The sequence below is a fragment of the Lynx rufus genome, unplaced genomic scaffold (assembly GCF_022079265.1).
Source record: "Lynx rufus isolate CCGP_SWC_20201006 ecotype Redwood Valley unplaced genomic scaffold, mLynRuf1.p SCAF_23, whole genome shotgun sequence".
Taxonomy (NCBI): domain Eukaryota; kingdom Metazoa; phylum Chordata; class Mammalia; order Carnivora; family Felidae; genus Lynx; species Lynx rufus.
This window is the reverse complement of record NW_025814838.1, coordinates 15,323,609-15,336,311: the sequence shown is the minus strand read 5'-3', so window position 1 is coordinate 15,336,311 and position 12,703 is coordinate 15,323,609. Positions and strand designations below refer to the sequence as shown.

Below are 12,703 nucleotides of genomic sequence, written 5' to 3'. Positions count from 1 at the left end.
TGCAAAGAGATGACGGAGGCCCTGTGTGTGACACATTATTAAAAGCCCCCAAGTTCCCCTCCTTGGAAGTCCTTTTCTACTATTCAACCTGGGTGCAGAGTGTGAAATGACGCAATCTGAGGAAAAACGTAGGTCTGTGACAGCCAAAGGGCACTGACGAACTCAGTATTACTGCCCCGCGTGCTCAGAGCAGGTCCTAGACTAAGTCAGCCAGGTAAACACGTGGCCCATCAAAAGGGAAACATTAACCAGGGAAGAGAAACATCTGCCTCTGCTCCACCAGAAAGGTTGACAAGCTTCCATTTAACTCTTAAGTTCGCTACACATTTTTGAGACACTGTATCTAGATCAAAGATTTCCTGCAGCTTTGAAGGCTAGTAAGTAGTCTCAGGTACAAAAGACTCCAGAGCTGCTTGCAAACAAAACAGGCAAGCTGCAGCTCCCAAGTTTTATAAGAAATACACACACCCCTACACCTCCATCCAAAGAGGATCTGAAGCAGCTTTGAAATTAGAAAATGCGAGAAAGCAAAATGAATATACACACAAGTACATATATAGATACAGACACACAACTTTTTTCCCTCCAAAACCAGGGTGAAAGGAAAGAGAGCAGGATGAAGCTATGGAGATCCACTGCAGACAAAGGCAGGTAAATAAAGATTAAAGAGGCGCCTAGGGGGCTCAGTCGGTTTGAGAATCTGATTCTTGGTTTCAGCTCAGGTCATGATCCCAGGGTCATGGGGTGGAGGCTGCTTAAGATTCTTTCTGTCTCTCTTTCTCTCTCTCTCTCTCTCTCTCTGCCCCTCTCCCCCGTTCAAGTGTGCTCTCTCTCTTCCTCTTAAAAAAAAAGATTTAAGGCCCCCCAAAATGCACAATTATTGTGTTTCAACACCCAACCTTTTTTTTTTTTTTTAACGTTGAGAAAGACAGCGAGCAAGGGACAGAGAAAGAGGGGTACAGAGAATCCCAAGCAGGCTCCGCGCGGACAGGGGCAAGCCCAATGTGAGTCTCCAGCTCACAAACTGTGAGATCATGACCTGAGCCAAAGTCGGACGCTCAACTGACTGAGACACCCACGCGCCCTTAAATCAACCTTTTTTATGTGATCTGGTTTGAACTCAGCTAAGCCACCAATACTGACAAGGGCTGTCACTGATCTTAAGCCTGGAGCTATTAATGAAAATAAAATTTTTTAAAATCCTACTCTCCCGGAAACCTCTGTCTTCATTAATGCAAAAATCTTAAAAGTAAAATAGAAAAAGGGGACCAGACATGTTAGTGTATGTAACAGATGATGACACCCTTCAATCAAACGAGACTCTCCAAAATCAATCTCAGCCTACTGAATGACGGTCCAGATTTGCCAGCAGCAGAGCAAAGCTGGACAGGCAAGCAGCCATTCACCGCTCCCTCCTAGTAACTCGATTTACACAATTCCTGCTTCCCCAAATCTCAAAGGACCTTCTCAGCCATTTAAAGTCAGGTTCTTTCAGAACAAACACTAAGCATTATTTCTACAGATGAACAAGCGGGAAGCTTCCCACCCTGGAGAGGGGGAACCTCTCTTCCTACTTTGAACCCACGTGACACCTTGTCACTTCACGATGTAAAATACTTCATCCGTTTTCCTTTGCGCAGCTTGTGCTGAAGAGCAAGGTTAAGAGCCTAGCACTGACAACGAAGGATTCAAATTCCAGATCAGCCACTTAATGGGGGGGGGGGTGTGATTTGGGGCAAGTCTGTAACCGGACCAAAGCTCAATTTCTTCATCTATCAGTTGGAAGCATAAAAATATACCCAGGCTTTACTGGGGATTGAGATTTAAAGGGTCCAGACCAGGCTCTCAGATTATGCGTTGAATGAATACATGCACTGATGTTCGCTACAGTTCTCGAGGAGGCAATTTTGTTCCCCAGGGGACACTTGGCAACGTCTGGAGACAGTGCCGGTTATCACATCTAGGGCTGCGTGCTACTGGCATTTAGTAGCTACAAGCCAGGCTACTGCTGGGCACTAACATGGACAGGACAGCCCCCTTCGCCCAGCGGGCAGCATAGCACCTGGCACTTGGCAAATGTTCAAGGGCGGTTATAATCTGTTCTCTTTCCACTAAAATTCCCAAGCCTCTGACGCCTCTCTGACAACGGGGGCCACATACTATGCAGAACATACTCAGTACAAACGCTCCAAGGGGAAACCTTCCTGTTAGCTAATATGCCAGTCAGTTGCAACCGAGACTTCTACAATGGAAGTCCCGGGAGATAATACTGAAGACTTGGGAGACCAAAAGTACTCCTGAAATTTGTCTTATTTTATTTTTTTTAAGTTTACTTTTTTGAGAGCGAGCGAGTGCCCAAGCGGGGGAGGGCTGAGAAAGGGACAGAGAATCCCAAGCAGGCTCTGCGCTGTCAGCACGGATGTGGGGCTCGAACTCAGGAATCAGGAACCCTGAGGTCATGACTTGAGCCGAAAGCAGATACTTAACTGACTGAGCCACCCAGACGTCCCCAACACTCCTGAAATTTGAATTAACATTTGTACCTGCGTCCCTTCCCCCAAAAGCAGCACCTAAACTTTTAATTTTTCCTGTTCACTGTGCTCCAGCCTACTCGGGCTTTCCTTCCAGTTCCAGGAAAACACCAGCTTGCCCACGCTTTGCACTTGCGCTCCCTCTACCTCGGACACTCTTCCCCCAAATCTTCCCAATGCTGGCCCCTTCCTCCTTCCTGTATGAGCTTCCTGGTCGCTCCGTCGCGAAGGCCAATCTGCCCCACCCTCGTATCCCTTCTATTATTGCCTGCACAGCACTTCCAGAAGTCCTTCAAAATGACACGAAGTTGTTTTCTGCCTGTCCCACCCACTGGAAAGGAGAGTGTGACTTTTTATCGTCAACGCTCCCCCGGATGAGCGCTCCCCGCACGGCACGTGTGGATAAATAATCTTTAGATCGATGGATGCACGAATTCTCCAAGGGCTCCAACGGCTGTGAATCATCACACGCGACGCACAAGGGCAACAAAATGCGTGTTAAATGAGGGCCCTACAGCCTGGGCAGAAGTGACAGGTGCACCCCCAAGAAACCCCAACAGGTGACGAGCAGCTCAGAAGCTGGCGCACTTCCCTCGCTGCTAAAACGGGAGGAAGGGGCCCCGGGCAGCGCCCGAAAACCTCTCCCGGTGGCTGGCGGGCGGGCGGGCGGGCCAGGTGGCGGGCTCGGCTGCAGGCTGGGGAGAGTCGAGCCCGTCGCTGCACGCGAAGGCAGCGACGACCCCCGACCCTGCGGGCCCGGAGCGGGTCCTGCGCCGCCGCCGGGCCGGGGCCCCGGGGACGCGGGCCGCCTCACCTGCAGGTAAACTTGAGGGCGACGAGCAGCGCGCAGCCGAGCGCCACGGCCCCGCAGAGCAGCTCGGGCCGCCGGCGCGCCATGAGGGAGGCGCCGCGCAGCCCGCGGCGGAGCCGGCCCGCCGAGGACGCTCCGGCCGGGGCCGGGCTGAAGGAGCCGGAGCCCGCGGAGCCGCCGCCGCCGCCGCCACCCTCGTCCTCGGCGTCGTCGCTGCTGCTGCTGCTGTTGCCGCCGCCGCGGCCTCCGCATTCCGACATTACATGCTCCCTGTCGCCGGCTTTATACCGCCGCCGCCGCTTCGGGCCACAGGGCCCGGCCCGGCCCGTCGCTCCCCAATCCCGCAGTTCGCCGCGCCCGCTAACCCGGACCCTCCACGTCAGCCCCGCCGCCGTCGCGAAGCCCGCCCCCGCGCAGGCGGCTCCGCCCCCGCCCGCGGAGCCTGCGCGGACGCCGGCACCTCCCGGCGGACCCCGCCCCCCCCGCTGACGGAGTCTGCGCGCACGCCGGCCCCGCCTGACAGCCCCGCCCCCGGCCGAGCCACGCCCCTCGCCCGCGGAGCCTGCGCGGACGGCCTCCCCGCAAGTGCCACCTGCGGCCCGGCGGTCTTCCCACAGGCCCCGCCCTCCGTCCGCGGAGTCTGCGCAGTCGCGGGTCGAGCGTCTTTCCAGTCCTCACCGGGATCCGCTCAGTGCGCGTGCAGGCAGCCACCGGCCGTCGGGGCTCCCAGCTTGGCCTGCCGCATTTTAGGTGCCATAATGACGACGGCATTCGCGCCCGCGAGTCCGTACAGGCTCCGGGGACATAGGTACCGTTCATTATCTCCGCCGTATTGAAGGAAAGTACCGGCAGAGATGAGAAGTGTCCAAGGACCCAGGAGTGAGGCCGGCAGGAGAGGTCACTCGGCCTCGGTTTGCACGTCTGTAAAATGGGGGTAATAGGAGTGCCTCTCTGACAGGGTTGTTTTGAGGATCAATGGAATTTATGGAAAATGGCAGGCCCATAGTGAGGTCTTATTCTTAGTTACTGCAGTCTCCCAGTGTCCATGACCTGCCTCAAGTAAGCCTACTATCATCCCTTCCACCACAGCCCTTGGGGGAGGGTGCGTGCCGCCTGTACTAGCTTCACAGATGGGAAGAAGAACTGAGGCTTGGAAAAGTCACTTGCCTGAGGCGGCAAAGCTACTAGGTGAGAAATTCAGACTCAGAGGCAGCCCCCACCCCCACCCCCAAGAAGCTGCTCCAGCGACCCACTGCTGACTCTCAACACTTCCCTGACACTGAAGGTTAGGTCCTTTCTGAATACGTTTTGTGATTGTAAAGGACAAGCCAGGGGATGAGATGGGATGGAGTCGTTTCCACGAGGGAGAGGGACAAATGCATATGGCACTAATCATTAAACAGCTCTGGGGGCCGTAGATCTCTGTAAATGACTACAAACTAGGCAAATAAAACGCAGAGGGAACAAAGCAGTTATGATTGAAGGCAAAAAACAAAAAGCATGGCTCAGACCCAGAAGTTAGGGTGAGACCTCCCCTCTGCCACAGGGCAGCTGTGTGAGCCTTGAGTCTGGTTTCCAGGGATATAAAATGTGGCCACCAGTGGCTACCTTGCTAGGGGCCCAGGACATTCAGCATGTCCACCACTGAGGCCCAAAACGTTGGTAACTTATTTACATGTACCATTTTACTATTTGTCTTATAGCTCTCCTTTTGTTCGCTCTTCCTTTTGTATTAAGTGGATGTTTGCTAGTATATTAATTCCTTTAATGATTTTTTTTAATGTTTATTTATTTTGAGAGAGGCGGAGAGAGAGAATCCCAAGACTCTGGTCTCCATCCTATGAACTGTGAGATGATGACCTGAGCCAAAATCAAGAGTCAAATGTCACCCGGGCGCCCTTCCTTTAATGATTTTAAACCTTTTTGTTGTTGTTCTATCCTTAGCAGTTGCTCTGGGGATCGCTGTATACATTTTTTTCAGAATTTCAACTTGAGATTTCTACTAGCTTAATTCCAGGAAGATCTGGAAACTTCTCCAAACTAGCTTTTCCCTCTTCCTGTTCTTGTGCTATTATTACTTTTCCACCTCTTCGATTACAAACCCGGTAATACCGTGTTCTATTACTGTTTTTTATAATCTTGTTTTTATAGACACCGGGAAAAAATGTATTTAGAAATACATTTTTGATATTAACCTTATTTATCATTTCTAGTCCTCAATTTGCCTGTGTAGATCTGAATTCAACAGTGTATTACTAATATGGTCAAAAGTCACCCGGTCCCCATTCACTGTAGGTTGCTAGGACAGAATCTACCCTACACTTCTATAAGACACCTGTCATTTGCACAGGCCTATATAAGGTTCAAAGAACTTGTGCTGCCTGTGGGTTGTCTCTTAAGACCCACAATACCTTGTGGCAATACAACGTGAGGTCTTATAGGCCAGGAAACCACCCTGGATTAAAAAAGGCGATTGATTTCCTTTTCTCTGTGTAGACATGTGGCTGCTTCTCTGACACCAGAATGTACTTCTGAAACTGACAGATTCAGTTCTGAATATCCCAGGCAGTCAGGGTCAGGCTGCACTGCTCTGCAGGGCTAAGTCAGCCCTAACTTGTCCACATCAACCTGCATGTGAGTTTTCATGGTCACTTTTTATACCATACTCGTGGGTGGAGTTGGAGAAGGGGGCAGGGAGATTATATACCATATATAAACGCTTTCTTAGAACCTGAGACAAGTATGCTCATTAGCTTTTAAAGCTTCTAAGCATTTACCCAGCCAACAGGATGTGCCTGACGAGGTCCAGGTTGGCAGGTATTTCGGGAGGGAAGCCGACCCCTGAGCCTGAGTGGTCCAGGCAGTGGTGGCTATGCTTCCTGGAGACTTTGTGTCAAGACCCCAGAATTGGCTTTCCAGAAATGAGCGTTCTTTCCTTGCAACAAACACCCACAAGAAGTCTAAATTCTAAGCTCTCGAGGCCAACTGAAGAGCGTTTCCATTCTCATCTTGGCCACTCACAGGATCTCAAACTTTGAGTTTCTAGCCTGGATTCTGAACACGATGACAACCAACTGTTTTTTCTTTTTTTTTTTTTAAGAGAGAGACGGAGAGCCCATGTGCACGTAAGTGGGAGACGGGTAGAGGAAGAGAAACTTAAGCAGGCTCCAGCCCAGTGCAGAGCCCGACTTGGGGCTCAATCTCACCACCAGGAGATTATGACCTGAGAGGAAATCAGGAGTCAGACGCTTAACCACTGAGCCACCCAGGCGCCCCAAGACAACCAACTTTTTAATCTGTAAACCGAAGCAGAACACCAGAGACAACTTTTGAACACCTGCTACTCTCCCTGAAAAAAGGAGTTGGGAAGCGAGTACAAAGAAAAAACGGAGTGAAGGCCTTCTGCCTAGAGAGACCTCGTACAAAACTTACACTACTGGTCTACTCTCCAGAAAAGGTCACTTGTAGCAGATTATCTATTTGGCAAATAAGAGGCACTCCTGACACATCCACCAAGTCAAGTGGGTCCCAACTGCCTTGTCACACATGGAGGGAAACCAGTCTGTCCTTGAAGGAGTCATGGGGCTTGCTTGTCCGTCTGCAGCCTCTGGTTCTTCTAAATGCTCTATCTGTCTCGTCTCACCACCACCAACTGTGCCCTCCTCTCCACCCTGGCTGGACTCACATGCAGAAAAAAGACGCTTCTCTGTTACCCCCTAAACCCGCTTAGTCAAGGCTGTCTGTCACGAGGGAGCGGCTTTGCCCGACCGTTTGGAGGCTGGTTACATCACAGCCCAGCAGATCTCTGTCTTCCAAGTCCGTCCACCGCGCCCCCTGACCCCCGTCCCCAGCAAGGACTCGGCACTGGTAATATCCTCAGGATGTAGCAGCCCCAAGCCCGACTGTCGGCCCTTCTCTTCTAGCTCGCTGGGTTCTCAGCCTCGGAAGCAGGTCAGGGTCCCACAGGACAGCTTAGCTCTGTCTCTGTCTCTGCCGGCCGTCCTGACCATGCCTTCGGTGCTCTCCACCAACCAACAACGCCAGTCATCTGTAGAAGCCCACAGCCCACACCTGAATGAAACAAAGAAGAGCCCCACAAGGGTTCACACATCCCTGAACCAGAGAAGCTGCTTCTCACGCCACATCTGGGGGAGCACGGGACAGAGTGAAAAGTCGCTTTCGTGTCTAATTTGCATCCTGCCACTAACTGCTTAAATAAAAGTGTTGAGAAAAATCAAATCTTGTGACGTTAGGTCCCAGTTTCAATAATTCTTTGTGGGCAAAGGATGACAGTGAAAAATGGAAGACCTCTATATATAAAATGTTTATTACAGGCAATATTGGTCCATACACTACACAATACCAACAGTACAAGTGTAATCTTTCAAAATCATCGTTTAAACAGCAAAAGACCAAGAAATAAAATTTGAGTCGACTGATTATTTTTCAAAATATTCTCAATGCACATTATCCTTAGTTCCCTTATTATAGTGAAACATACAAATACAGAAAAATACCCCATTTAACATGTACTAGTGTTAAATGGTTATTTGGCTTAAAATCTGAGTTAAGAAAATCCTTTTTAGCAACCTACGTACAGATAAGTAGCAAACTTTATTATATTAAACAAAGTCGTTCCGTTTCAAACCTGTGAAGAATTTCATCCATCATGTATTCTGGCCCTAGTGTCTACTCTCTCACCGCCGTGGTTCTGATCCAAAGGACCAACTCAAGGAGTCGTCTTAGACACAACCTCATCCTCTTCCCCAACACGCTTCATCCAAAAGTCTGTTCAACAGATGGCAACCGGGTAGCGGTCACTTCGCCATGCGATGCCAATGGTGCCACGAGAGCATGGCCAGACCTGTCAAACAGCCCGTTTTCCTACCTACTGTGGGTTGCTGCTCAGGAGGTACGATAGACGCCAATACAAGCAGAAAGTCTGCGGCTTCTCTGCCACGTGCCTGAGAACACTTTCCATTTTTTTCTGGTCGATGCTCTGATTAGGTAACATACATAAAAGCCAGCATATTAGTTTAAATCTTTAAACAAAAAACTATATTTTCCAAAGTCATTATCATTTGGGGCGATTAAGTGATCTTTTCTTGCTTTGTTGAGCTTCATCTTTAGGGCGTCCCTCCGCTCTTCCCACTCGTGGAGCTCGGCGTTGCCGTGTGCAAACTTACAGCCGCTTCCTTCTGTGCAGGTGCCGTTCATATACCTGCGGGGCAAGTCAGCGCGGTGAGTGCCCGCGAGTGATTCACACAAACCTGAGGAGCACCTGCTTCACCAGCAAAAAAAACCCCTTAGTTCAAAACCTTAACCCTACGGGAGTGACTATGACACAGCCGTGACATCCACAATGGGAAAATTAGTACTTTTAAATGTATTAATGAGAAATACCGATTGATGGGGCGGAAAAGACTACAGTCCTTCCTGATGCAGTGGAAGGAAATCTGAACTGGCAGCGGGGAAAAGACACCTTCCGTGATGTGGGGTATCACGTGCATCTAAACGGGGAAACTAAATATGAAGAGTGATTTAACAATATGAGGAGCAATTCAAAATCGTGGCTGGTGGCTAAAAGATGTTCTAGGTCCACTGAAAACAAAGGAGCGAGAGTCACGTTCTCCTCTGACCTAAGTTCCACACGTGCACTTGGTCAGTCATTCAAAGGCAGTTTCAGCACTCACACACGCCAGCTACAGGGCAGGTTGTGCTTAGCGACCCGCCCTTGACAGGAAGGGGGTTGGGGCACGTACTTCTCTTTTCCGTTATCTCAAGACACTTCGGACCCGTATCAGCAGACCAGTGACTCTTGTCGCATGACCACAGAAGGGCGAACGAGCGTCCAAGGAGCAACCACCACTTTGAGCCCCGATCCGAGCATCCAGTGTTGGAGGACTCCACCCCTGGGGTGATCCCCGCGCGCCGACCCAACGACCTGGCCTAACGACGACGTAATGGCCAGGAAAACGGCGTGAGACCCGCCGTCCCCGCGGGGGGGTGCTACGTACCTATCGCAAACACTAAAATACCCTGTCGGAAAGCGGTGCTGCCAGCAGTACTGGTCGTCCTCGGTGTGGAACACCTTCTCCTTGTGCTTCTCCGAGGAGATGTGGCCTTGCCACTGCTTCTCACTGTTGCAGTTCTTCCCACACATCCAGCAGTGAAAGTCGGCCTGGAGTGCACGAGAGACACGCGTGCCATCAGGGGTGCCGTGTGCCCCTGACAGGCCACACGCTGCTCAGGGAGGGCACCCAGACTGGGCACCACTTGACCTACAACCCCGCCTCCACTCTCGGGGAGCCTGTCTGGCCGGGGTGGGAGAGGGGGGAACCAGGCAGGAAGATCAAGCTCAAGCTCTGGGTCAGAAACAGGACCAAGAAAGGGATCCCGACACCGGGAGGTGGGCCAGGACACCGGCAGCAGCAGAGAGCGGGGGTGATGGATTCGGCCAGGTTCCGGGAGATCTCTGGCAGGGAGGTGACGGACTGGTGTGCAAACAAGGATGTCTGTGGGGAGGACGAGGGTTCATGAGAGGACCCTGGGGAGGAGGAACTCTTAAGGAACAGCAGAGAGGACGTGAAAGCCCGGGGCTCTGCAGCTGCGTAGGGAGCAGCAGCCGCTCCATCCAGGGCACCTGAAGTGAGCCTCCTACACTCGTGCCAGGGACCAGGGAAGTCCAGATGCTGAGAAGACACTGCCCCTGGGGCACAGACCGCACAGAAGGAACTGTGCTCAGGTCGCTGTAGGTACGACCACAGATGCAAGCTGTAAGGTCTGAGCAGTGGTTCCCAACTGGCTAAGAATCATGTGCACACAGGTAAGAACAGATTCCCGAAGGCTTCCTGCGAGATCGTCACTATGTCTGGGGGACAGATGAAGATCCACCTGACTGAACAGCCCAGGTAAATCTCACGACCCAGGAAGTCCAGGTGACCCTGCTTTGGGAACACAGGAACAAGGTGTCAAGGGAGTGAGCGCTGCACCCTGGCACAGGAGGGAGAGTTCACAGGGCACATCCCCAGGCACACACGTGGGGCAAGGCCAGGCCCCAGACGTGAACCAATCCAGCTGAATCAATTACGGGAAATAGGAAACGGGATAATGCACACGCCCATGTCATCTTTAAAAAACAAGCCAGGCAGGGGCGCCTGGGTGGCTCAGTCGGTTAAGCATCTGACTTCGGCTCAGGTCATGATCTCGCGGTCTGTGATTTCAAGCCCCGCGTCGGGCTCTGTGCTGACAGCTCAGAGCCTGGATCCTGCTTCGGATTCTGTGTCTCCCTCTCTCTCTGCCCCTCCCCCGCTCGCACGTGTGCTTGTGCTCTTTTTCTCTCTCTCAAACATAAACAAACAAAAGCCAGACAGAACCATGGATGAGGAAGAAATATGTCAAAGATATGTAAACACAGCCTGGCAAATACACACTGGATCTGGTCCGTCTGGGAAGGGGGACAAATGGGGTTCTAACTCTGTAACATCTTATTTATTTCACAGAAGGAAAAACAACAAACTGCTAACATGGTAGCTTCAAGGTATTCATTTATATTATCCTTTACTTTTATAAAAAAAAAAAAAAATGTAAAAGAAAACCAAAACAGTACAAAACCACAGATGACTTAATGTCTCCAGTGAGCCTTGGAGCCAGAGGCCAGACGCTGGCGCGTAAGGCGGGAATGCGGGCATAGCACCCACATTTCCCAAACATCTTCTGGGGCCCGGCACTGGGGTAAATGCTCCAGGACCCATCCTGCTTCGCTTACCCATCACAACCCCACTCAGGGGCGCTCGATTACTCGCCCAGGCTACAGGCTAGTAAGAGGGGACACAAGCTCTTAGGCTCAAAATTCTCTGCCTCCAAAGTCAGGAAAAGCATTTTCTAGAATCAGGAGGCGTAAGCTAGGGGCCCAAGGCCACCTGAAGGAGGAGCGTGGGCAGCAGGGAGCCAGGCTGCGGGAAGGAGAAAAGAAGGATGAAGATAGTGGGACCCCTGGGGACTCACAGTAACTTCAGCGTAATCTGTCGGCATGTGGATTTGTTTTCCGTTCTCCTTGTTTGATTGACTGGCTACATCATCGCTTTTTTCATTTTTTTGACTCTTTAGCCAGAGCTCATAAAACTGCTCCATATCTTGTACTAAAGAAAAATGAATCGATTTCAGCAGATTTGAATACACCATTGAAATACACACAAGATCATGCAGACCTTTTGTATCAGGTGGCGTACATTTTCAAGAGGAAACTGAGACAGTGGAACAGAGACGGATTACGGTAGGCGTGGAGAGGGGCCACATCCATGCAACAGGTAAACTCTGGTGGGTATGAACCAAATTCCGGACTGTTAGACCACAAGCACTAGTCTTCAAGATGAATTAACTCCTCCCTACGTTTGCAAGACACCTTGGGGGTGCTGAAAATTCAGTTACTATTATAAGGATATTGCTAAAAAGAAAGCCTCACAATGCTTCACACTGCCCCCAGATAAATACTCATGATCACTGCCATAACCACATAGCCACTTACACGGCTCGGGGCCCAAACAGATATGCTCCTCACTGTCTACTGAAAAAGAGAAACGCACTACCACTGGGACCATGATTCTGACCCCGACGGGAGCCCATCGAGTGAAGCCGCCATCCCTGAGGATTCACACGCTGGGGTGCAATTTACAACAGCACAACTGTGACCAGGTCTTGGGCAGTGGCCACAAGCTGCTTCCTACAGTACGAGCAAGTGCATTCAGCAGTACTGGCGAGTGCTAACGCCAGGTTTCTCAACCTCAGCGCTGGTGACATTCTGGGCCAGATAATTCTTTGCTGTAGGGGGCTGTCCTGGGCACTGTGGGATATTCAACGGCATTCCCAGACTCTACCCGCTGGATGCCAGTAGGACAACCCACCTAAGTCACAACAATAATAACGTCTCCAGACGTTGCCAAACGTCCCCGGGGGAGAGGGGAATTCTGGCCAAATTCATCCCCGGCTGGGAAATCTGGGAATGAGGTTATGATCCAAAAATTGGCTTTGAGGGGGCGCCTAAGTCCGACTTTGGCTCAGGTCATGATCTCACTGCTCGTGAGTTCGATCCCCGCGTTGGGCTCTGTGCTGACAGCTCAAAGCCTAGAGCCTGCTTCGTGTTCTGTCTCCATCTCTCTGCCCCTCCCTCGCTCATGCTCTCTCTCTCTCTCTCAAATATAAAATAAAATGTAAAAAAAACCTTTTTTTAAATGGGCTTTGTTGCCTACCCAAGTGTTTCTTACAATACATCATCAGACTAGGAGGAGAGATAACCCAGAAATCCTTCGTTCGGACCACTGGTAACAGGAATCACCGCCAGAACCCTGGTGTGCAAGAACAT

At 51.1% G+C, this 12,703-nt stretch overlaps 2 protein-coding genes across 5 annotated transcripts in view; both read right to left on the bottom strand.

The window, feature by feature from the left end:
• The window catches only part of TXNDC11 (thioredoxin domain containing 11), a 60,630-nt gene extending 56,906 nt beyond the window's left edge, over window positions 1-3,724 (bottom strand). For all 3 annotated transcript variants that reach the window (XM_047087780.1, XM_047087782.1, XM_047087781.1), the window contains exon 1: window positions 3,346-3,724. In XM_047087780.1, coding sequence (XP_046943736.1) covers window positions 3,346-3,602 — 257 coding nt within the window. In that variant the 5' untranslated portion in view covers window positions 3,603-3,724. The remainder of the gene's footprint in view (window positions 1-3,345) is intronic.
• Window positions 3,725-7,653: 3,929 nt separating this feature from the next.
• The window catches only part of ZC3H7A (zinc finger CCCH-type containing 7A), a 36,431-nt gene continuing 31,381 nt past the window's right edge, over window positions 7,654-12,703 (bottom strand). For both annotated transcript variants that reach the window (XM_047087097.1, XM_047087096.1), the window contains exons 21-23: window positions 11,350-11,483; window positions 9,360-9,523; window positions 7,654-8,563 (exon numbers count right to left, since the gene is read on the bottom strand). In XM_047087097.1, coding sequence (XP_046943053.1) covers window positions 8,374-8,563; window positions 9,360-9,523; window positions 11,350-11,483 — 488 coding nt within the window. In that variant the 3' untranslated portion in view covers window positions 7,654-8,373. The remainder of the gene's footprint in view (window positions 8,564-9,359; window positions 9,524-11,349; window positions 11,484-12,703) is intronic.